Source organism: Cervus elaphus, chromosome 20 (assembly GCF_910594005.1).
Source record: "Cervus elaphus chromosome 20, mCerEla1.1, whole genome shotgun sequence".
NCBI classification, from domain to species: Eukaryota; Metazoa; Chordata; class Mammalia; order Artiodactyla; family Cervidae; genus Cervus; species Cervus elaphus.
Window position 1 is genome coordinate 113,550,870 of NC_057834.1, and position 24,336 is coordinate 113,575,205.

The 24,336-nt window shown below is 56.6% G+C and overlaps 1 protein-coding gene across 3 annotated transcripts; it reads right to left on the reverse strand.

The window, feature by feature from the left end:
* Nucleotides 1-268: 268 nt before the first annotated feature.
* On the reverse strand, nt 269-23,600 carry PODN (podocan). Of its 3 annotated transcripts, none has more exons than XM_043876853.1 (12): nt 23,453-23,577; nt 22,944-23,037; nt 15,779-16,089; nt 14,323-14,416; nt 12,721-12,785; nt 11,039-11,148; nt 9,768-9,924; nt 9,367-9,482; nt 8,171-8,828; nt 4,973-5,121; nt 3,685-3,892; nt 269-1,187 (listed from the first exon to the last, which is right to left on the reverse strand). In XM_043876853.1, exons 1-11 carry the CDS (start codon nt 23,522-23,524, stop codon nt 3,712-3,714), a joined length of 2,007 nt encoding a protein of 668 aa, XP_043732788.1. In that variant the 5' UTR covers nt 23,525-23,577; the 3' UTR covers nt 269-1,187; nt 3,685-3,711. The 3 variants fall into 3 exon arrangements, with proteins under 3 accessions (XP_043732788.1, XP_043732786.1, XP_043732787.1); XM_043876851.1 differs by having other exon boundaries at nt 22,944-23,000; nt 23,453-23,562; XM_043876852.1 differs by lacking the exon at nt 22,944-23,037 and having other exon boundaries at nt 23,453-23,600.
* Nucleotides 23,601-24,336: the final 736 nt, after the last annotated feature.

Sequence of the window (24,336 nt, forward strand, 5' to 3'; positions counted from 1 at the left end):
GCGAGCGGGCTCACGGGCTTTGTGCGGTGGTCCCGGCCCAATCTGTTGACCCCCGACCCCCCAGCTGAGGGGCCTCCAGGCCACCTCACCTTCACCTAAACCCTGTGTCCCTGGACTTCTTTCTATGGGATAACTTTGTGGGCCCCCAGAAGTGAACTCTGCGCTGACTCCTGCTGGTCAGAGAGTGCTGAAGTGCTTGGATCCCTCCTGGCCGGCCAGGCCTGAGCCCGGCACCTGGCAGGAAGCACACACAGACAGGGCCACAGGCTGCCAGACAGGGGTAATGCTTTTATATTAGTTTTTCTGTAACAAGAAAAATCAGCTTTGAAGTTTTTATCTTTTTTTTTCCTTAAAAAAGAATTAAAAAAAAAAAAAGGCACCCAGAACTCCCCTCAGGCCCAAAGAATAAAAAAGTTCTCTCATCGGTGCAGCTGGGCCCTTCGCTCTTGCTCCACCCAGCCCCGCCACCTCCACCGAGCTCCAGCCCAAGACCCCACCAGCCTCAGACCTTCCCTCTGGCCTCAGTGGGGCTCGTCCATCAAAGCTGTGTCTGGGCCTGGCCAGAGCCTGGCGGGGAATGACTGACCCGGCTTTGGGGACCATGACCGGTGGGCCAAGGAAGCAGTCCTGAAGGTTCTTTCCCCAAATGGAGAGAAAGGAAGAAAACCCAGTCTGTGAGTTCCAGAGGGTGCAGGCACCTGGCTGCAGACAGCATGGAGATAACTCTGTGTCTTCTCCAAAGGACAGACAGAGGGGGCAGACAGACAGATGGCGAGCTGGCCATTTCTGGCTGGGGCAAGAGCTGCTGGTGGCAGAGGCCGAGAAGAGCTATTTGCATGTGACTCATGTGTGTGTGTGTGTACATGCGTCCACGGGGCAGGGAGCAGGTACCCATGAGTGCTGGGACTGGTCAGACCCTTTGCCTCGTCTGCAGGACTCAGGGACTGAGGGCGGCATTGAGTGTGGGGCCAACATGGGGAAGTTTGGAGGACGCTGTGCCACTGGCTGTGTGTGGGTGTCTGGCTGTGGATGGACTGCAGGAAGGGGTCGGGAGGGGAGACTGGGTCCAGTCTGTGTGTGGAGTGGGGCCTGGTGGGCGCTGCACTGGGAGTGTCTGTGAGCAAGGCAGAGTGGGGGCGCGCAGGGCTCAGGCACGTGCTGCAGAAAGGCTCCAGCGGTCCGTCGTCCTGCAGAACATGTGGGCGAGTCAGGGGAGGCCAAGGCAGACCTGCCCACCAAGCCCAGCCTGGGCCTAGGGGATTAGAGCTGGGGGCCCTGGCAGGGTCAAGCAACTGCAGGCCTGAGCGGGAGTTGCCCTGGGAGTCCAGAGCCAGTGAGGGGCACCCACTGGGAGGTGCTCCTGGGGGCCTGGTGTGGACTGGAAACCTCTGGACCCCTTTGGCCTCTCCCAGGGCTGTTGACTGTGCCCAATGTCCTCCAGAGGGGCAGATTCTCTCTACCCCAGGACCCACAGTGCCTTTCTGAGGGCCCCAGCACCCCCACTGAATAGCTAGTCACCCCAGTCACTGACCCCTGGCTCTGCCAGAGGACAATGCATGGAGATAAGGGGCTCTACCTCCATGCCCCTGGGCCCAGGAGTCAAGAAAGGTGACTCCTGAGCACTGCCTCTGGGCCCGCCCTCCACAATCAGGTAGCAAGCCCAGCACACTCATTCCTCTCTCTGCCACTGGACTCCTGTTCCCTCCTCCTTATGTCCTCCACCCACAGGATCCTCAACCCCACTCAGACTTCTCTCTGTCTCAGACCCTACTTCAATTCAACATCCTAATAGCGATCCAGCTCAGCTTACCCTGATATCTCTCCTGACCACACCTCCCCTCCTGGCTACTCCCCACCATCATGCCCACCCTTCAACCTCCTTCCCCAGGAGACCAATCCCTCCCATCTGCACCCCTTCCCTTTTCAGCCTGAGCCCCAGCATTTGCAAGACAGCCTCTCTCTTGCCAGCACCCTCAGTTTCCTTATTCCTTGCCTTCCTGTCTCACACTCCTGGCCAAAACCTCAGCCATGGAAGGATCCAACTGGCCATCATCTCCACACCCACCCTGGTCTGCTGAGTACCTGCTGCACAGAGAAACCAGAAGGCTGAAGGCACCAGGCGGGTGTGACTTCACATCCAGCCATGAAGCCGCTGACCTGCGTGTGACTGTAGCCACTGACCTGCATGTGACTGTAGCCACTGACCTGCCTGTGACTGTAACCTCTGCAGAACTGACCCCCCTGCCCAAGCCAGTCCTTCCTCCTGCTTGCACAGGTGTGGCTACACCCAGCTCTCCTCTCATGCCTTTAACTCCTCCCTCAACATGGGCCCCTCCCCATTGGCATTCAAACCAGCTCCATTGCTTAAAAATGGCCCAGCATGAAGAGAACCCTGCCTGAGTTTCATGTATCCTTCCCACCACCAGCCTCACTCATCTCTTCACAATCAAGCTTCTCGACAGACTTGTCTATACTCCCAGAACCCTCTCCTTTCCAGCCACTTTCTCCACTCTCTTAGCCCCTGAAGCTGCTCCCGACAAGGTCACAGTGACCTCCCTATAGATAAGTCCAGTGGGTCAGTGGCCGTACTTAGTTCCATCATTCTCTCTGTTGCGTTCACACAGCTGATTCCTTCCACTTCCTATGCATGGATGCATAACATGCATGCACATGTATATGTGTGTGTGCACATGTGCACACAAGGGCATATATGCCTGGGGAGGCACATGTGTATGTACTCACATGCATGCACACATGAGTATATGCAATGGTGTGCTTGCCCCGCATCTGTGAATACACAATAAAGTACATGCAAGTGTATCTGTGTGTGCACATGTGCGGTGTGTGTTTGAGTGTCTGCTTTGTGCATGTGTGTGCATGTTTAGATAAGTGTGAGTGTGTATACGTTGGTGCACTGTGTGCATGTGTGATGACCCTCTGTCCTGGGCTGTCTGCAGTTCTGCCTCCCTCCCCTGGTGCTCTGTTCCCTTCCTCCTGCTGCTCTCCTCCAGCTGGCCATCCCCCTCCCTCTTCTCTCCCTGGAGAGCTCCCCCAGCCTCTCGTGGCCTCAGGGACTGTTTCCAGGCCTACGATTCCTGGACCTCCCTCTCCAGCCAGACCTCACTCTGGAGCCCCAGATCCAAATAGCCAGTCCACCCTGGGCAGCTCCCCAGTGTCCTCCAAACTCACCGTTCCCCTCACCAGACCTGCTCCTCCGAGTATTATCGTTCACCTGGAATTCCAGGCTAGAACTGGAATCTTGTCTTCTCCCTCACCCCATGTCCAGCAGGACTAGCTGGGTCCCTCAAGTCTGCACCTCCAGACCTCCTTTCAGGCCCATCTGCTGGTCCGCAACCTCACTGCCCACCTCCAGCATCTCTGGCTTGGGTTGCAGCAGTAGCCTCCTCGTGGGCCCCCATATCCATTCCCTGCTTCCCCCCTCCCAGTCCCAGCAGGGATGCATCGCTGTGGACGGAGGCCCTGGCATGGGCCAGCCTCCCGCTGGCATGCTGTCATCCCTGACCTCGCACCCAGGGCCCAAGCACACGGAGCGCTCTAATAGAGTTGCAAAATGAACAGTGAAGCAGGGTACAGAGGGTGGAGAATGGACAGAAAGACCCTAGACTGGGGTCAGCGGCAGGAATGTGGTGAAGCAGGCTAGGGCGCCCCACACAGACCACCCACCTATGTCAGATCCGGTTCACCCAGTCACTACCGCCTTTCCTCTTCCTCCTCGTCGTCATCGTCCTCCTCCTCCTCTTCCTTCTCCAACCGGCCCCGGTCCTTGGAAACGTCACCAAACTCAAAGTTGCCCTCTATGTCCAAGACTTGCAGGTGCTTCAGCTTCCGGAAGGCACTCTCCACCACGGAGCCCACAGCCAGCTTGTTAAACCTGTGCAGGGCACCCATGTACCATTAGCCCGACAGTGTCCCCACAGTGACCCAGCCCAGAAGGGGGTGGAGGGGACGGGCCCTCCAGGAAGACATGCAGCAAGCACAAAAGAAGGGGCTTAGGAGTCCAGGCCATCACAGGGAGCTCGAGCTATTCTGGGTGGCTACTGCAGCGGGGAAGAGTGACCCCGTACAGAGGAGAGAAGGCCTCCATCATATATGCTCTTACTATGATCCAGGGGTGGCAGACACAAGCAAGTCCTCCCTGCCGCCCGTTGGCATTAACCTGGAGGTCTGAGGATGCTCTGTGGCCAGCCGGAAGTCACCTTGGAGCTGGGTGTAGAGGGGCACAGGAAAGGCCAGGGCCACAGTGGGTTGGGGACACACTTATGTTCGGGAAAGAGAAGGCTGGGCTCTGATCTCAGGCCCCCTCAACTCTCTGTACCTCAGGTTCCTGCAGGAGCCGAGGCACACTGCACCCCGATGTCACTCAGCCTGGGCCTTCTGGGCCACAAAGCCCCTGGGAGTGCACATGCTGCCTTTGTCTGATCCGTCTGACTTGGAGGGGGATGGTGGGAAGAACCACCCTGGTTCTGCTCTCCTAGGGGAGCCGGGTCCCCTGTATTATCCTAAACCCCCAGAACCCAGCAAGGACCTGAACATCTGCTATCCTGGGTCTGAGGCCCAGGCCCAGCCTGTCCAGCTGTGGACACAGCAGTCACCTGTGCTTTCCGGGCCTCAGCTTTCCCAGCTGTACATTGGGAGGATGCTCTCTGTGGTCCCTTCCTGCCACAGGAACATCAAGAACGCCCACAAGTTCTACTTTTTAAAGTTTCCAAAGCCCTTTCACAAACCAGTGAACCTCACCAGGCCTGGCCAGGACTGTCCCCACCCTTGAGAGCCAAGGGAACAGGAGCTCAGTGGGGCTCTGTGATGTAACCAGGGCTCTGCTCTATGGAAGCACTGCTTCAAGCACTGACCTGCTTCAAGCACTGACCTCTACCTGTGAGTGGTTCCCATGGGCCCTGACTGTCCTCCTGGAGCTGGGCAGCCCCCTGAGGGGCAGGGGCAGGCCTCCTACCTGAGAAAAATCCCTTTGAGGTTGGGTGTAGAGTCAAAGGCATTGGCGGGCACGGCACTAATCTTGTTATTCTGCAGGTACAGGTACTCCAGCGACTCTGGAAGCCCCCCGGGGATCTCCGTGAGCTGATTCCCAGCAATGTCGAGCAGCTGCAGGGGTGAGCAGGGCAGATACGGCACTTGACAGTTTGCCAAGCTCCCACTGACCCGGAGCATTCTAAATCTCATAACCCCGTGAGGCGGGCTCTATAACTATCCCCATTTCCAGATGGGAAAACAGAGGCTTGGAGAGGTTCAGAGATCCATCACAGGCCACAGGGCCTGTAAAGGCTGGAAGCTGGGGCTCGTGACTCCGAGTACTTGTTCTAATTGGTGTATCTCCTACCCTGCTCGTTCCACCTAGCCACACAAATTCATGGCCACAGTGTCTGGGTGCTAAAGTCCTCCCTCCTTAACTCACCTGTCACCTCCCTCAGACTAAAGACCCCAAAAGGGCAGGGACTAGGTGTCCTCCAGTCTTTAAATCGCAACCCAGTTTTGTCAGATGAGGATGGGGGTGGGGCTGCTCCTTTGTGGCTCTCAGGGCCATGTAGACAGGGGCCAAGGGCCAAGATTCAAGGCCCAGAGAGACCCTGGCATGGCAACCAGGCCCTAGGCTGGTCAGTGTCAGACTCACCACAGGCCTGGAGTCCAGGAAGCAGGTGGCCAGGGAAATGGGGTGGGTTTCCCAGGGAGCAGAGCACAGCTGCAGCGGGAAGGAGACCTGGACATGCCCGGGCCTGGCTCACTGCCTGCACCTTGGGCTGTCAGCACCCTAGCCCTGATACACACCTGTACAGCCACGGGTGGGCTTCCATCGTTTCAAGCTCCCTCCTCACCCTGACAGGATGGGGCTCAGGGCCAGGGAACTGGGGGCCATAAATCCAGATTCCAGATTCAGGGAAGCACACAATTCAGGCACCCTAGGGAGCCTCCCTGTCACCTTCTCTACCAGCAGGGCTCCCTGCTCCCCACTGGGTTCCTTCCACACGGATCCAGCACTTCCTCATTCATTCTAGACCTCCTCAGTGCCCACGGACACTGGGGACATGGAATCCACTGTGTTCGGGAAGCCAGGCTGGCAGGAGAGATGGACACAACGATCTGACAATGACAGCCGTGGAACCAGGCTGTGATAAGGCAGCCCGGGGGAGGGGCCCGATCCAGCCCAGTCGGGGTCGGGGGAGTAGACAGCAGCCCACACAGGTGGGAGCTCTGGAGCAGTGAGAGCCGCTGCTTGTACGAAGATCCAACAGGCTGAGGAAGATCTTCACCAGATACCCCCTTCCTGACTGGACTCACCCAGACAGCCATTTCACCTGCCCATAGGTGGTGGCTTCCTGGCGGAGGTGACAATTGAGCTGAGTCCTAGGTATAGGATAAGCTCTAGGAGGGCAGTGACCCTGGATCTGTGTTAATCCCCTCTAGGTCCTCAGTTCTAGAACTGGGTCTGCATGTGGTGAGGGTTCGGTACCAGCTTGTGGAATGAATGAGTGAGTAGGTGTCACTGGCTTTCCAGACAAGGGGACAGTATAAACAAAGTCCAGGGCATCTGGGAAACCAAGAAGCTCAGCTGGGAGCAGAGGCAGGCCAGGCCCTGAAGGTCATGGCCAGGATTCTGGTCTGGGTTCTAAAGGGAAGCCACAGAAGGGTTCTGAGTGGGTGTACAGTGAGCATGTTTGTTTTTTTGTTTTTTTTTTCAAGATATCAGCTGATTGTATGCGGAAGACAGGAGTGGAGTGCTCCTAGGAAGCTGAGGTCCAGGAAGAAATGAGGTGACTTGACTCTCTGATATGTCCAGTAGGATGGAGAGAAGTGGAAAGATGGGGAGATGTCATGATAGAGTGGGAAGGTTTAGTAACAATGGGCAATGGGGGTCAGACGGCGTGGAAGAGGGGGTGTCAGGGCAGCATCCACATTTCCTGTGGACACCCAGGTGGATGTCACCTCCTTCAGCAAGTTAGCCAATGCAGCAGGAGGAGCAGGTATAGAGGAGAGGGTAATAGGGTTGCGGCCCCTTAAGAACTGGCACAAGCGAGATGGGCACTGGTGGCTGGACCCTGGTGTCTGACACTCAGCAGGACTCTCTGGGTGGGGAGAGACCCTGGCTGCTCCTGTAGGTCCAGCTGCCTCCCACCACCCACCCTTGGGGCTCAGCCCCACCTCCCTGCCTCCCATTCTCAGGGCCTCTCCCCTGCACTCCTCTCAGACATCCCCACCCTGACAGCTCCCCTGACAAGCATGGACTGCGTGCCTCCCACAGCCAGGGCCCTGGTCCAGCAGTGAACACAGCTGACTAAAACGCCTGAGCCTTGTTCTAGCAGGAAGAGCAGGAAACAAACAAGTAAACAGATGACCTACTGTCAGAGGGAAGAAGGTTATGCTGTAAAACAAAGCAGAGGAAGTTGGCAGGCAGTGAAGGAAGACCTCCCAATGAGGTGATATTTGAGCAGAGCCCTGCGGAAAAGGGCAGAGCAAGGCCTGAGGACATTTGGGAGAGGGGGGCCTGGTAAAACAGCAGAGCCTCCCAGGTTCCTTAATGAAGTTCCCTTTCAAGCCCCTCACTGGGTCGGGAGGCTTCACTTGTAACCAAGGAGGCTCAGTTCCCATGGCCAGACAGCCTTCCTGTCTCAGGTTGTGGCTACAGGAGCCACAGCCACCGGTCAGTCCCAGAAGCCTCAAGTTCACTCCTCTAGACTCTGCAGCCTGGTGAGGTTAGCCTGCCTCAGGCACCTGCCACCCTCCGCTCCCACAAGCCCAGCCTTCTCCCGGCATCTATCCTGTGCCCACAGGTGGGTGAGCTCCACTTTCTCATGCCACCTGAACTGTCCCTGTCCTTCAGTCCTCCTGGACAATGCGCCCCGCCCTCCACCTGCAGCCATGAACTCCCCTTGTCCCTACAGGGTTCCTCAAGCCTGTCCCTGCAGGTGGTAAGCTCTTGCTTGCCAGCCAGCTGAACTCTGCCGTGCGCTGCTGGACCATGAGCCTGCCAGACCCTTGGCATGGACCAGGATCCATACCCTAATGCCCCGGCTGCCCAGCAGGCCCTCCTCTAGAGGCCCTGCCCTCCTGCTCCCCCCTCATCTGGGCCCAGCAGCTGGGTGGGCTCAGGGCAGCCTGACCAGTAGTACCCTATATGGGCACGGCCCTGCCCCCTCACCTGCAGACCAGAGAGGTCAGCCCAGGCACGGGGTCCCAGGGCCCGGTTGCGCAGCCGGTTGCCGGTGAGGTAGAGCTCCCGCAGCTGGGCCATGCCGGCCAGCGCCCCGCGCGCCAGGGCGACCAGCTCGTTGCGCTTGATCTTCAGCACGTGCACGTTGCGTGGCAGCCCAGGCGGCAGGGTGTGCAGCCGGTTGCCGGAGAGGTCCAGCGAGCGCAGCAGACGCAGCTTGCGGAAGGCGTCGCGGTGCACCTGCGGGGTGGTGATGCGGTTGTAGCTGAGGTTGAGCTCCTCCAGGTAGTAGGTGGTGGCAAAGTCGTTGCGGCCGATGCCGGTGATCTGGTTGTGCAGGATCATGAGGGTGCGCACGCGGCGGGGCAGGCCGCTGGGCACGCGCTCCAGCGCGTTGTTGTACAGGTGCACCGTGTGCAGCCGCTTGAGGCCCTGGAAGGCCCGCGGGTGGATGCCCTGCGCGCGCAGCTGGTTGCTGTGTAGCAGCAGGTACTCGAGGCTGCGGATGGGGGTCAGCACGTCCGCGTCCACGCTCCGGATGGCGTTCTTCTCCAGGTGCAGCAGCACCAGGCTGCGCGGCAGCCCCGCCGGGACCCGCGACAGGTTGTTGCTGGACAGATCCAGGTACTCCAGGCTGGAGAGCTTCCTGGAGGGAAGCGGGGGATTAGGTCGGTGGGCAAGAGCCCACGTGGCACCTGTTTCCAACATTACTCCCAAGGGAGGTGGCAGGGGACGTCCCTCTAACTCATCCCAGCTCTGCCACTGGCTGACTGGGGAACTCAGTCCTCTCCCAGTCTCTCAGTGGCTTGATTCAATGATACATTAGTGTAAGAAGGATCTAGCAAGGTTTCTGACACAGGATTTGTTTGAAGACTTTTAAAGCCTTTTGTCCTTTTAGGCTACCCCGGGCCTAAAAACTGAAAATAGATCTGCCTTCAACAAGAATGCTTGAGTTTCTACTTTGTACCAAGAAGCCAGCCTCTGCAAATACTTCCTTGCCTTTTTTGGGGCAGGACTTACATAGCACTATTCTTGGGAACAGAAGTGTCAGTAAAGGCACAAGCCTTAAAGTTTCTTCTCCGAGAAAACTGGCCAGGGGCAGGTGGGCAAGGACCCGGCCAGGTGAGCCCTGGGAGGGGCCTCCTGAGTGCAGAGTTCACACTGGGGCCCAGGCAGGAGCTCACCAGAAGGTCTCATTGTCCAGGCCCTCATCAGTCAGGTAGTTGTTCTGCAGGTACAGCTCACGCAGGTTGCTCAGCTCGCTGAAGGCACCTGGTGGGATCTTCTCCAGCTTGTTGTTCTGAGAGATGGGAGGGTGGGGAGGGGGCATGAGGGACAGTCAAGGGGCAAGGACACAGCCTTGGGATGAGATATGGAGAGGGGTCTGGGGGGGCCATGGGAGGGGGCCCAGGCCTAAAGGACTCAGCGTGGGGCTGATGGCCAGGTGTCTGGGTCTCTGCCTCTCCGCAGTGGATTCTGTGCCCCCCAGCTCGTGCCCGAGGCCCCGCAGCCTCATGACTGTGCCCACGTGGGCCTGGGCTCTCCCCTGCTCAGGCAGTGCTCCTCCCTGCCCTCTCCCTCCCACCTTGAGGTGCAGCTTGTAGAGGGCGGGCGGCAGGTGCTTGGGTACATGGCGCAGGAAGTTGCTGGACAAGATGAGGATCTCAACATTGCTGGAGCCATTGAACATGTTGTCCGGCAGCCCGGCGTCCGCCAGCTTGTTGTTGTGCAGATACACGGACCTGGGGGCGAGGCTCAGGTTCTCACCCAACCATCCCCACACCAGCTCAGCTGGTGAGCCTCCAGACCTTGCTCAGGTTGGGCCTGAGGCCCAGGGCACCCTCCTCCCATCTCAACAACCTCAGACTCCTCCAAATCCATTCCCCCTACATAGCCAAGGGGATGAAGAAACCGCCCTACAAGTTAGTGGAAGAAACAAGACTTCCTGACCCCCAGCCCCTGCTTCTCCATAACCTTCAAGGTTCTCACTTGTTCCCCGAGTGATATAGCCCTGGAGTCCCTGCCTGTCCACACAGCTGTCTCTGAGCTCTGTGGGACCTCCTGAGAATGGATCCTGTCCCTGTCACCTCTTTGTCCCCAGTGCCCAGCACAGGATCTGGGTTCAGAGGAGGTGACCCCTCATTCATTCAGCAAGCATACAGTAAGTGCCCCTATGTGCCAGGACTGTTCCAGATCCTAAAGATACAGCAGTGGACAGAACCAACAAGTCCCTGCCTTCACGGAGCTAACATTCTATAAGGAAGACCACGAATAAGAGAAATCCATTGGCAATACAGCTCATTCTTGCTGTATGGCCTCTCTTGGGCCTCAGTCCTCTCATCTGTGGGACAGAGCCACACACAGCAGCACGGGCTTCTCCGGGGGATGGAGAGAATCGAGGTGAGAGGTTCAGGGACAGAGTGGCACGGGAGGCCGTCAGCACCTTCTCCTCCCCAGCACCCCCTCCCCTACCCGCTCACATACCTGTGCTGTGGGGCCTCACCCAGAGCAGCCTCAGCAAGGGCAGCTCTGCCTATTGGAAGAGGCTTCCCTTCCCAGGGGCTAGGCAAGGAGGGAAATACCCTCATCTGCTCCCCACAATTCCCCAGACATCACCCTCTGTCCTCGCCTCTGGACTGACTCCTCCTCCTCCTTTAGGGGTCAGCCTTCCAGACCCTGTGCCCCTGCAGCCCTGGGTGTCTGTCACCTCAGCCCTGGGCATGGGGCATCAGGGCTGCACTGCACTGCTCATCCCTCCTCTCTGGGTTGCCTGTACCCCACTCGGGGCTTGCAGCCTCTGCCTCAGCTCCTCCCCTTTCCCCAACCTAAGCCCAGGGTCCCCCTCTGACCTCTGACCTCAAGTTTGGCTTCTGACCAAAGGTGAGTCCGTAGATCTTGGTGAGATAGTTGGCAGCGAAGTCCACACTGATCAGGGCATTTGGCAGGAAGCGGGGTGCCAAGGTCAGCTGGAAAGGGAAGAGTTGGGGTAGAAAGACCAGTGGAGGGTGAGAGGCCGGCTCGGAGTCACACTGCCTGCTGCTCATCTGAGCCCCTTCAGTTTGTCCCCTCTCTGCAACTAGAGCCATCTTTCTAAAGTCCCCAATAACACAAAACCAGAACCACTATGGCTCCCCATAGTCCTGAGCTTGACATTCAAATCTCTCCATCTTGTCCCCTGCCCTGCCCATTCTCCTGGCCTCTCCCCTCATTGCCCCCGACACTGGCCCTCTGTGTAGACACAGTGAGCACCCACGTTTCTCCAGCCCCAGTCCACACTATCCAACAGTATTCAATAGTACTCCCTGAAATCTGCAATGTGCAGGCAGAGTTCCAGGCCCTGGACATGCCCTAGGGAACAAGACACAGATCCCTGCCCACACCACCCACACCAAAAGTTTACATCCTAGTGGAGAAGATGATACACAAGGAATAAAAGCATCGAGAGTGATCACTGCTGTGCCAGGAATTCAAACAGACTGAAGACAATGAACAACTTTGTGGGGGTGCTTGGAGAAGAGATGACGGCACCCTAAATGCCATCTGTGTGGGAGAGCACCCACACAGCAGGGACAGTGAGCAGAGGCCCATGGGGGACGGTCTGCCAGGTTTGGGGGTGGGAGCCAGTGGGGAGATGAGTTAAGAAAGCCAGGAGGGCAGGGGACCCAGGTCTGCAGGTCTCAGGGAGACATGTGGGTTTATTCCTGAGCAGATGGTGAAGCTGTGGGAGGGTTTTAAGTGAGGAGGGGACGATGTAGAGCTAGAGTGGGGCAAGATTTTGAAAAGCCCTTCTGGCTGTTCTGAGGAGAAGGGCCACAGATGAGAAGGTGGGTTGTCCCGTGCTGGTGGGCAGGACAGGGGGCTGGGGAGCTGTGGAGAGAGCAGATGTGGGTGAGCGAAGCACTCCTGGATTCATGGCTCTGACCAGTGGCATTGCAGGTGGTTGGAGATGCCCCTTCCAGAGATGGGAAGACAACAGGAGGACTGTGGTGGGAGCGGGTGGTTCTATTTCTATCAAACATCCAGGGGAGATGCTGAGGAGGCAGGGGGATCTTTGAGTCTCACGTGGGAGTAGGGGAAAGCCTGGAGACTGCCTCTGGATGTGGCCTTGATGTAGATGGGTGTTATAGACCAAGGAGGAGATAGTCACCTTGGGAGTTTAGAGAGAAGGGCCAGGACAGAGCCCTGCGACAGGCCAAATATTGTGAGGTTGAGTGGCTTTGTACCTTTACTCATGCTGTCCCTTTTACTGCAGTGCCCTTCCCCTTGAGGCCTCTGGCTGAAATCCCATTACCCTTCATGGCCCTTCAAATGCTATCCCTCCAATGCCCCCTCCCCATGGGGATGAGCTCTCACCCAACTATGCTGATGTAGGCCTTGGCCTCGGTCATCATCTGACCATTCTGAAGCCCTGTGTTAAAGTGTGGGGTCTGGACCGTGTCTGAGCAGCAATAGGAACCCAGCAGCCGGCCCAAAAGAGGCCCTGGTGAAAGTTCCCTGAGCTCAGCCCCAGACACCCTGCCCTGCTGCGGGCCCCTCACCTTGTTATTGGCCAGGTACAGGTAATTGAGGTTGGTCAGATGCTCAAATGCCTCCTCCGGGAGCCCTTCAAAGGACAGGCATCAGTCAGAGCCCTGGATGAAGGAGACGCTACAGGGGAGCACGTGAGCACTGACCACCCCACACCCACCCCACTTGCCAGGACAGGGAGGCACTGCCTGGGGCAGATGCGGCTCTGAACCCTAGGCAGCCAGTCCCAACAGGCCTGCCCAGGGCCACCCCACCCCCAGTCCTGCTCTCAGAGGCCCAGGCTCAGAAGAGCAGATGGCAAGTGTCTGCTGAGAGATGACTGATCCTTCACTTTCTCAGGGCAGCCTGGGTGGGAATGCGCACCCAAAAGATCAGGCCACAGGGCAGAGGACCTGCCAAGAAGGAGTGTGCCCCTGGGGACAGCTCCAGAGGGTCAGAGAGAATCTCCACACCCAGCCCCAGGCAGGGTAGGGCAGGGCAATGGCTTCTGAGCCCCTTCCCATCCCCACCCTGCACCTGGCCCTCTCCTGCCCCATCTGGCAGATGTGGTGTCAGAACCCAGCTGTCACGGGAGCCCAGCCAGGCTGGCCCTTCTCCAGTCCTGAGGTCGGCCTCTGACACTTGGTTCTGAGCTCCCAGACCCTCAGATCCTGGGACTCGCCCAAGTATCTAACAAGAGGGAACAGTTACATAAACTGTGCAGCATCCCTCTGCGGAATACCCTGCATCAAATGATGGCCGGGGAGAGTTTTCAGCAACATGAGAAATGCTGCTGAGCTAACTGCTAAGTGAAACAAAGCAATTATAACAGTTATAGTATCGATACTATCAGTACAGCTATGAATTAAAAACACAAAGAAAAAGGACTGGACTGGATTGTGGTGATGGCTGTACAACATAAAAACTTTTAAAAACTCATTAGATTGTACCTTTAAGTTGGATAAACTTTATGGTATATAAATTATGCTTTTTTTTCTTTTAATGAAAAGAAATATACCAAAATGTCAATAGTGACGAACTTCACGTGGCTCAACTGACAAAGAATCTGCCTGCAATGAAGGAGACCTGGGTTCATTCCCTGGGTTGGGAAGATCCCCTGGAGAAGGGAAAGGCTACCCACTCCAGTATTCTGGTCTGGAGAATTCCATGGATTGTATAGTCCATGGAGTCACAAAGAGTCGGACATGACTGAGCGATTTTCACTTTCACTCTTCAGGTGGCAGTGGCAGGATAAGGAGTGGGGTTTTTTGTACTCCAATTTCTATATTTCCAAATTTTCTACTATAATTAGAAACTATTTTCATCATCAGAAAAAAAAAAAAACTTTTAAAATTTGAGGATTCTACACTCTTTGTTTATAAAGGCCTTCTGTGAGTCCTTGGACTCTGGAGTCTGCTGCTCTGAAGCTTCTCCCTTGATCAGACTCCCCAGTCTCAGAAACACCCAGCAGTGGCTGTTAGGCAACCACAGGGAGCCCCTGCCATGGGTCCGGAGGCCAGCCCAGCCCAGGCCTGCTCTTTCCCACATGCCAGGGTCTGGAGGGCAGGGCTTTCCCCATAGGCACCTAGTTTCCTGTCTGGGGTCCCAGCCCCCAGCCCTGGGCGATCTCTCACCTCGGGAAGTCAGGCGGTTGTTCTGGAGGTTCAGCGTCTCCAGCCGATGCAGCCGGGAGAGCTCCCTGGGGTAGATCTTCTCCAACTGGTTGTTCTAGCGGGGAGAGGTGGGGACGGTGAGGAGGCAACACCAGGGGGTGCCCAGGGCTCCTGCCCCATTAGAGGCCTGCACCCACCTCAGTCCATTCCCAGGAGCCAGTCCCTCTGTTGGGCCCCTCCCCTGGCATTCTGTCCCATGGTGGACAGCCCCTGGGGACTAGCTCTGAGCCAGGCCCAGGTGCGGCTGTTACAGGCACAGCAGAAACCACAGCAGAGGTGTGGGCCTCCCTTCTAAGAGGCAGGCGTACACACACACACACAGATATCCACAGGCAGTTCAAACTTAGAATGCTGGCTTCCCTCCAGAACTGTTCCCACTTAGTGACAGGTGTCCCCAGCCCATTCTCCCCTTCCCCAAGCCAGAAACCCACTTTTGGTTCCTGGCCCAGTGGACCCCATTTCCCCTTGGGATGCTTTAGAACCTGGGTCAGGTAGCACCTCCTCCAGAGGCCTTCCCGGGTTGGATTGGGGGCTGGACGAGGAGCTGCTCTGGCCTCACAGCACTAGTCCTTCCATCTCTGTCTGCTCTTTCTACCTGTTTAGGTCTCTGCCTCCCAGACAGTGAGCACCTCACAGGCAATACATGTCCGAGACCTCCCTACTTGCCCAGAAGCCCACACAGGACCAGAAGCATAGAGCTGGTACACAGGAGCTACTTGGTGAATGAACCAACAATAAGTCCTGTCCTCAGCTTGTCTCTTTCCCTCAGGGGCTACCTTGGTCTTGGGCTCCCACCACCACCAGTGCAGACCCATGGGGGCTGTGTGACCATGGGCTGGTCACTGTCCTACTCTGGGCCTGGTCTCCTCTGGAAACAGGTGCAGCAGCCCCTCCCTGTCCCTCAGGGTTACACGAGGGTGATTATGGTCACATCAGTGCCCCCAGAGTTCCCATCTGGAATGCTGTGTCCCACTTCTGGAGGTTCTGAAATCTAGACTGGGCCTCAGCTGGGGAGAGCACTGGACCCCCCAGGGTGCTCTTCAGGGGTCTCCTGTGTGTTCACTTTCCTGGTCCATAATGGTGTCTGAGGTACCCTGTCTTCCCAGAGGGTCAGCTGAGGGCAGGTCTGTGTCGGATCTCAGACAGGTCCTGACTCGACTGACAGCCTCAACCCAGACTCCTCCCAGGAGACAAAGCAGGTCATAACATCACAGTGCTCTGTGCCGGGGATGTCAGAGCCAGGATGCCCCTGGTGGAGCCATCCTTCTGTCTGACCTGCCCTAGCGCCCTGTGTCTGGAGGGTGGGAGGCCATGGGCAAGGACTGTGGTAGGGGTGGGGGCGGTTCCGGGATGGGAGCCACCATGTGCGCGGCAGCCTCCGGCGACCGTGACCGTTGGCACAGCGCCGCAGCCTCACCTGCAAGGACAGATGGTTGGTGTGCTCGGGCAGGTCCCCCGGGAACTCGCGCAGGTCGATGCCGCCGCAGTCCACGACCCCCTCCTGGGAGCAGGCGCAGTCTCGAGGGCAGTCGATGGTGGCTGGGCCGCGCCCTGGCTCCTCAGGGCTCAAGACTAGCACCGGCTCCTCCTCCGAGAATTCATTCTCTTCGGAGCTCAGGCTGCGGGCGCCGCTTCGGCCAAACCCGGGGGTCCTGGTAGCGAGCACCACTCCCAGCTGCCGCGGCAACAGCAGCAGGAGCAGCAGCGCCCAGCCCTGGGCCATGGTGCCTGCAGGAGGGGTCAATTCGGACTCACCCGGAGGCCGGGGCTGACAACCTATCAGGTAGCGCAGCCAAGGGACTAGGGTCCATAGAAGTCATGCTGGGGCCTTCCAGGCCACAGGGCAGAGCCCCTCTGGACCCTGTCCTCCGCACACACCTGCTCTGCTGGCTGCTGCCCTCCCATCCACACCTCCTTATCAGCTCTGCCCTCCGGCAGCGCGGGGAGGGTGGACAGGTGAGCTGAATCCCTGTCCTTAAGCAGATCTGCAAAACCTCCCAGAGCCCTCTCTGGGCCTGGCCTCAAGGGATCTGTACCCTCATTTCACAGAAAGGAAAGCTGAGGCCTGGGAAGAACTTGGACTTGCAGGGCTTAGCTTGGACTTGGCTGAGTTCTCGCTGTCCTGGCACACACAGCGCTGGGGGCGGGGGGAGGGGGGTGGGGCGGGGAGGGGGGCTGTCCTTCCTGGAGCAGCCACAGGTCATGGTGGGCCAGCAATAGGTCTGGGACACCACAGGTCTGAGGTGTCCCAGCACCTCAGATTGCCATTCCAGGATCTTCAGGACTCGGCCCTGCCTCTCTTCCAGCTCCCACAACTCACCTGCCCTGCTTATTGTCTGTTTTGTGTTCCTCCCTCCAGGCCTTCCCAGTGCTGTTCCTTCTGCCTAGGCCGCCCCTCCTCCTCTCTTGTGCAATCAGGAGTCTCTCCAAGAACTAATGCCAGTGTTAGGTCCCCTGGGATATGAGATGCCCCAGGGCTCTGTATCACTTTGTTCCCCCAGGGCTTGGCATGAGTTGAAAATGTGATGTTTTGTGTTTCTCCCACACAGGGCTATGAGCCATTCTCTGTCCCTGCGTGCTGGGCACAGAGTAGTCATTAGTGAATGGAGCTGCTACTGCCTGAAAAACCCTCAAGTCTTGTCTCTGGTATTTGCACCCTCAGCTGCCCATACCTGGACCTACAGTGCTCATGTGATCAACTGCCACCTGCAAGAGACCTCTCCCCAGCATGGTCCCTAAGGCAGCAAAGAGAAGGTAGAGGCATGGCCTTAGGCCATTGAGGAAGATGCTGGGATTCCATCTTCCCAGCCATGGGCATGGCTTAACTCTGGGCTGGTCCCTGGAGTTCCCTTTAAGAGACTCACTTAGCAAACATCTCTGGGGTGTGGTAAGTTGGGACAAGCAGTCACTCTGGTACATGGACTCTGGAGTCATACACACCCAGGTTAGGTCCCCGTTTACTGCTTGGTGACTCTGACCTTGCTGAGCCTGTTTCCTCATCTTACATTGCAGATAACAGATCTAACCTCACAGCTCCTGGAGGGAGTCAGCAAGAGAGTAGATGCAAAGCCCCCAGCACTCACTGGGTGATGAGGCTGCTCCTACTATTGTGATGCCTACAAATGCAGGTACACGACAGGCATCCAAGCCTGGGCACACCCACTCTGCAGCCTGAGCATCTCTTCCCACCATGAGCCCAGGGATCACAGCCCAGTCGTTAGAAGGCTCTGACGAGATGCTGGGCTGGGAGCAAACAGGGAGCTTGATGATGAGACCAGTGTCTGGTTAAGCAGGCATGCTCTGAGCCAGAGAGCCGGGACTGTGAGCTCTGCTCTAGTCCTCGTCAGTCCTGTGACTCTGTGCAAGCTTTGCCACCCTCTAAACCTCACATTCCTCTCCATCCAACTGGGTGGCCACAGGGCTCTCCTATTGGGGAGACTGTGAGAGTCAGTGGGATGCATGTACTGCACACAGTAAGTGCTCAATAAATATTAGCTCCCTGGTAGTTAGCTCCACCACCAATATCTGATCCATGGGCACTGTTGATGTCTCAACCACAACATTGTCTGCTTCAGAAACCCCTGCTTCTTCCCCTTCCAGTGAGTAGCTCCTGATTGTGCCTTTCTGGTCCAGTGCTAAGCCCACCTCCTCACTGAAGATTTGCACATTCCATTCTTCAGCGAATTATGCAGCTCCATGGCTGCTGCGGTATTTCAGATACTGCTTTGCCTCACTCGTTGGCTCAGCCAGCTCTTGAAGGTGAGGCCCCACCTAGCCCTGTGCTAGGCCCGGGGAATACAGGTAAAGTAGATAAGGTCCCTGCTGTTAGTCTCCAGGAGGCAGCAGACCCCAGTAAAATAACCACTGCCCACCAGCTTACGTGAGCCCTGTAAAAGGTGCATGAGGCCCCAGAAAGAAAGCTGTGAGGAGAGAGAAGAGGGCCGGCAGCCAGGCTAGCTTGACCCCATAGGTAGGTCCACAAGGCCTCAGCAGACTCAGGCCCCTGAGGCGGCAGAGAACCAGGGGGCCCAAGTACACACGGCTCTCAGGCTCCATCAGCAGCAGAGGTGGATGCACACTACAGCCTGGCCCTGCCTGCCCTACCACACCCCGCTGCCTTGTGCCCTGACCAAATGGGCAATAAATCCTTGGCCAGTCTACTGACCGTCATTCCCAGGGCACGTTATAACCCCCCAGCTATCTCAACAGCTTTCAGCCCCTGGAGCCACCTGCATTAGACCTGAGTCTCCCTAGCCTGCCTGCCGCCTGTCTGACCCCACTGCAGATCCAAACTCTGGGAGGCGAAGTATGGGCACAGGCCCAGGCCCCAGATTCAATCAGGGCAGGAGGCCAAGAAGAAGGACCCTCCCCATAAATCTTATACACTCACTAGACCAGCTAGTTCTCCTCTTTCACCTTCAGTTTTGCATCTGTAAGGATCTGTACACTCTATCTATACTAATATTTAATTTATATGAAGATTATGAAGCAGATTGAAAATGTTATCACCACTACTTTATAGACAAGCAGCTGAGGCCCAACGGGGTTGGCCAATATAACACAGCTGTTAAGTGGCAAGGCCAAGTTCCCAGCCTGGGTCTTAACCACAAAGCCATGGAGCCCTTCCCTGGGCCAAGCACAGCTGGGCACTGAGGACCCAAACAAGTGACTCAGGTATGGCTGCTGCCCTTAAAAACCTCATATGGGTACTGATCAATATAGTGGCTGCATGTGGCAAACAGTACTTGAAATGTGGCTACACTAAATTGAGAGGTGCTATAAGTATAAAATGTAGTATATATGGATTTCAAACAGTACAAAAAATGTAAAATATCTCATTAATATTAATAACAAAATATCTCATTTATTTTTTATAGTATTATGTGACAATATTGTGCATATTTTGAGCTAAATTATTAAAATTTTGCCTGTTTCTATCATATATTAACACAGATATATGGAATCTAGAAAGATGGTACTGATGAACCTATTTGCAGGATAGTAATGGAGACTCCCTTGAACTGCAAGGCGATCCAACCAGTCCATCCTAAAGGAGATCAGTCCTGGGTGTTCACTGGAAGGACTGATGTTGAAGCTGAAACTCCAATACTTTGGCCACCTGATATGAAGAGCTGACTCACTGGAAATGACCCTGATGCTGGGGAAGATTGAGGGCAGGAGGAGAAGGGGACGACAGAGGATGAGATGGTTGGATGGCATCGCCGACTCAATGGACATGGGTTTGGGTGAACTCCGGGAGTTGGTGACGGACAGGGAGGCCTGGCGTGCTGCAGTGCATGGGGTCACAAAGAGTTGGTCATGACTGAGTGACTGAACTGAACTGAACTGAATGGAGATGCAGACATAGAGAACAAACTTGTGGACACTGTGGGGGAAGGAGAGGATGGGATGAATAGAGAGAATAGCATTGAAACATATACAATATCATATGTAAAATAGATGTCAGTGTGGGAATTTGCTATATGACGCAGGGAGCTTGAACCCAGTTCTCTGTGACTACCTAGAGGGGTGGGACAGGGTGGGAGGTGGGAGGGAGGTTCAAGAGGGAAGGCACATATTTATAACTATGGCTGATTCATGTTGCTATATGGCAGAAACTAATACAATATTGCAAGGCAGTTATCCTCCAGTTAAAAATAAATCAATTACTTTTTTAAAAATGCTTTGCCTGTTTCATTTTACTCTTTTTAACATGACTTCTAGAAAATTTTATGTCACACACATGGCTTACATTGGTGGTTCTCATATTTCTGTTGGTCAGCGCTGGTCTAGACATTTTGTGTAAATTGAGTATTATAATACCACTGTCATCAGAGGTGTGATAGAAGGAACCTAGAGTCCACAGGGGCCCAGAGGAGGCCTAAGTATGTCCGAGGCCAAGAAGACTTCAAGAAAAAGCAATGCTTTATCTAGCCATGAAGGATGACTATCAGGCAAAAGGAAATGGGTGATACAAGCAAGGGGGTCAGTGTGTGCAAAGGCCCTGGGGCAAGAGCACCCATGTGACCTCTACAAAGCTCACTAGAGTGTCTGGTGGGGTTGGAGGACTGGGCAATGGCCATGGTCCAAGCCAAGAAAAAAATCGAAAGCCAGATTAGGAAGAGTATCCCTTATCTTTGGAGATATGAGAGGTTATTGAAGAACTGGAGTGTGGCATAGGCAGGCTTATGGAGGGACCAGCGGGGAGCTCACAGAGACTGTGCAGTGCTGCAGGCAAGGGATAATAAGACTGGTCTAGGCGGAGGGAGCTGCTGAGCTGCAGGATGGAGAGGAAGAGGTGGTTTCAAGGGAGTGGGAGCAGTAACAGACAGGGCTTGGAGAGTGGTGGCCCCAGTTCTGGGTCCCCCTTCTTCCAGCCTGGCCAGCCACCCTCAGGGCCTTGGGATCCTGAGTAGCTCCAGTTCCACCACCTCATTTGCTTGTGACTTTGGTGACATCACTGACCCATCTGAGTCTCAATTTTTTTGTTTTGTCTCTCTAAGAATGTGGAACAAGATAGGCCCCCAAGCCCCTCCTTTGTGCTGAGCCATGTTAGAGCTGTGTGTGGAAGAACAGGCTTTTGAGGCTTTGGAAGTCCCCAGAGTGAGCTGTCCTGATGAGCAGAGCTCACACTGTTGGGCGAGGGGGACAGTTCAGTCTATGGGAGTTGTTCCAATTTGAACTGCTGTGTGAACCTGGATGAGTCACTTCAGTGCTCTGAGCCTCTGTTTACTAGTCTAGGCAATGAGACAAGAGCTCTTCATGAGGAGTCAGTGAAAAGACATGCCCAGCTGATGCTGGCACCCAGCAAGTGCAACATACTTGGGGTTACTGTTACTGTGGAAATAGCTGGAACCCACCATCACCCACCCACCCCTACCCCCCGGGAACCAAACCTTAAGGCCCAGAACTGCTTAAATGAGGGGTTAAGGCAGGTGAAGGGATAATAAGACTGGTCTAGGTGGAAGGAGCTGCTGAACTGCAGGATGGAGAGGAAGAGGTGGTTTCAACGGAGTGGGAGCAGTAACAGACAGGGCTTGGAGAGTGGTGGCCCCAGTTGGTGAAGGGAGATCCAGATCAGGAGGTCAATCCTCAGCCCAGCACCACCTCCCTCCTCCACTCAAATTCAGTAAAAATTTGCTGAGCATCTGCTCTGTGCTGGGCCCCAAAAGCTGTATCTTACTGACTACAACAGAAATCCCAAGACTAAGAGTTAGTCTTCCTACTTTGCAGAGGAGAAAACTAAAGCACAAAGAGACTCCCACTGCTGCCCATCCCCAGCAAGCTGCTACTCTAATGCCTTTGCCTTGGGAAGCGGCTCCTGCTGGGTTAGGAGTTCCGTGATGCTCCCACAGCTCCTTCAGGGCTCAGCTGAGCTTTCCCTGACTCCCTAGGCAAGGAGCAGGTGCTCAGGAAATGTTTGCTGAATGAAGGAATGTATTTGTGAAAGGCAGAGTTGGAAAGATCTACAATATTATTATCTGGTCTGATTTCCTCAGTTTACTGATTAGTATTTTAAAGGCAAGGCCAGGATTAGATTTTGTGTCTTCTGACTCCTGCTCAGAGCCTTGGGCCGGTCCTAAAGACTGAGTAGGGAATTCTCCTGGTGGATGAAGGGGAGGAAAAGGCACTCAAGGCAGAGGGCAAGCCATGAGCAAAGGCACAATGTGCTGAGGGTAAAGAGGGAGGTGTGTTTAAGGAAGGGTAAACAGGAAAGGGAGAGTCAAGTTTCCAAGGGCATCAGGCACTCTGCTAAAGGGTTGCTGATAGGGAGCTATCAAGGGTTCTAAGCAGATCATGGTCAGAGCTCTTATACAGGACTCTACCAGACCTAAAGGTGAAACCCCTGTCCCAAGATTCAGATAGAAGGGACTAAGATGCTCCCTCAAGATTTCATGAAAGCATTCATGTGAATCTGACATTTCTTAACTTGAATAGGCTGGCCCTGGACCCTAAAAGGGGACATGACCTCCCAGGGGCTCCCAGTGGGGCCTTCTGTAGCTGGGTTGACCACAGCATCACTTTCCCTGACCAGCCTGAAGTCCAAGGGTAGACGCTCCAGTTTGTGTGGCCCTCCATCTTTCCGTGATGTTCTGCAAGGTGCAGGGTGCGCATCCTTCTGTGCATCCCAGACTCGGATCCGGACGATCATTGCCGCAAGCACGCTTGCGTTTGCTCCTCTCCTGAACTTCAGGCTGCAGCTACCGCCCACCCCCAGTCTCAGCCCCAGCCCCGGAGGCCACCAGCAGCTCGCCGCCGCCCCCTCTTCCACCTGACGGCGCATCAGGTATTCTAATGCCGGATCGCATCCCCCGCCCAGGCCAGCCTGGAGGTTTAAGGACCTGCAGCCTGGGAGCTTTGAGCGCCTCCGCCGGGGCGCGCCGGCCTCGCCCCTGACCCTGCACTCCGCCGCTATCCCCCAACCCCCTTCTCAGTCCCGCTGTCCCAGCGGGGAGGCACCCGGATAGACAAACAGACACCAGGGCCCCAGCTGAGAGCTCTGGCTCAGCGACTGCGCGGCGCGGGGCTGAGGAGCCAAGCCCAGAGCGGGTTGGGACAGGGACGCGCGGGCTCCGCCTCACCTGTCCGCGCGTCCTGGGAGCAGATCTCTGCCCCGCTACAGGCCTCAGTTTCTCTGTCTGTAAAGGGGTCGAAGAGTGGGCTACCTGGGATGATCTGACGTGGAAAGACACGGGCATACTCAGCGACCAGGCTCCAAGTACAGGACTCCTCTACCCTCCCCGGTTCCACCTGCCCCCTACGTTCCTGTCGCCTGCCCGCGTCCTTCCACTCCCCCCTCCCATCCGCCCGCAGATTCTTTCCAGATGTGCGCAGCGGGAGGGGCCGGGGCTGGGACCAGCCTCCCGCCGGAGATGGGAACAGGCCCCTACCGGGTCGGGATCGCGGAGGGTCGCGCCCCCTGAGGCAGATCTCTCCGGCTGCGCCCTCCGTGTAGGGCTCTGACTGAGGGGGCGAGATGCGTGGCCCCGCCTGGCCAGCTGCTGGGGCAACCGCACCAGGGCGGGAAGTCCGAGTCCGCTGCCCAGCCAGGTCCCGGCCCTCGGCCCACCCGGCCGCCTGCGCCCGGTACCTGCTGCGCCCCGCCGGCCGACCGCGCTCTCCAGAGTCTCGGCTGCGCTCCGCGGGCGTGGGCTCCTTCCATTCAAGTCGAGCCGTGCGCTCGGCGACCGACGCAAGTTTTGTTGTGGGTTCTCTCCTCCCCGCCTCTCCCCCGCCCCCACCCCCCCCGCGTGCATCTGCTGGACGCCGGCCTCCTCCGGACACAGGCGTAGGGTCCCGGCAGGCGCGGGCCGGGAGGGCCTGCCCCTCCCGGCGTTGGACCGGTCTGAGCCCTACTTCCCCCGGAGGAAGAGGCGCCGCACAGACCCCTCACCCCTCTCCGCCCTGGCGGGGCCGCAGTACCACGCCCCCACCCCTCTCTAGGAGACTGGGAAGGCGGGGTGCCTAGCCCGCGACGCTTCCTAGTTCCCAGCTTTCCCAAGTGGAACCGGACCCCCTCCAGGCCCCAGCACCTGAAGGGCGGGCGGGGGAGCGGGCCCCTTCCACCAAGTGCGTCTGAGTTCTACCTCCCTCCCCGCAGAGGATTTTGCAACCGCTCCAGGCAAGAGTACCTTTCCGTTCACTCTCCCACCTTGGGGTCCTGGGCCGTGGCTAACTGGGCAGCGAGCCAAGACACTGCTGTGCCCCTTCCCGGAAAAGTTCCACCCCACAACCCTCCACCCCCACACCTAGGCCCTGCGCCCACAGCCTGGTGAGCCTTGAAGGACGATAAATTGGGCTGAGAGTAGGGTGCCTGGGAATCCCAGTCGCAGAGAGACTAAGGGGGTGAGCCGTGAGCCCTCGTGGCACCATACTGCTCCCAGGAGCTGAAGACGTTTCCAAGTCAAAGAGTATTAACTACTAGCAGCTGAAGCAACACTGTTTGGCGCCAGGGTCTTTGGCGGTAGAATACGA

What these genes read in the sequence shown, in the direction of transcription:
- PODN (XM_043876853.1), bottom strand. Translation starts at nt 23,524, where the DNA reads ATGGAAGGAGCCCACGCCCGCGGAGCGCAGCCGAGACTCTGGAGAGCG. An exon ending in CGGCCGGCGGGGCGCAGCAG is followed by an intron (nt 23,038 to 23,452) that starts GTACCGGGCGCA and finishes TTTCCACGTCAG; the next exon opens with ATCATCCCAGGTAGCCCACT. An exon ending in TCTACAAGCTGCACCTCAAG is followed by an intron (nt 9,483 to 9,767) that starts GTGGGAGGGAGA and finishes CCCATCTCTCAG; the next exon opens with AACAACAAGCTGGAGAAGAT.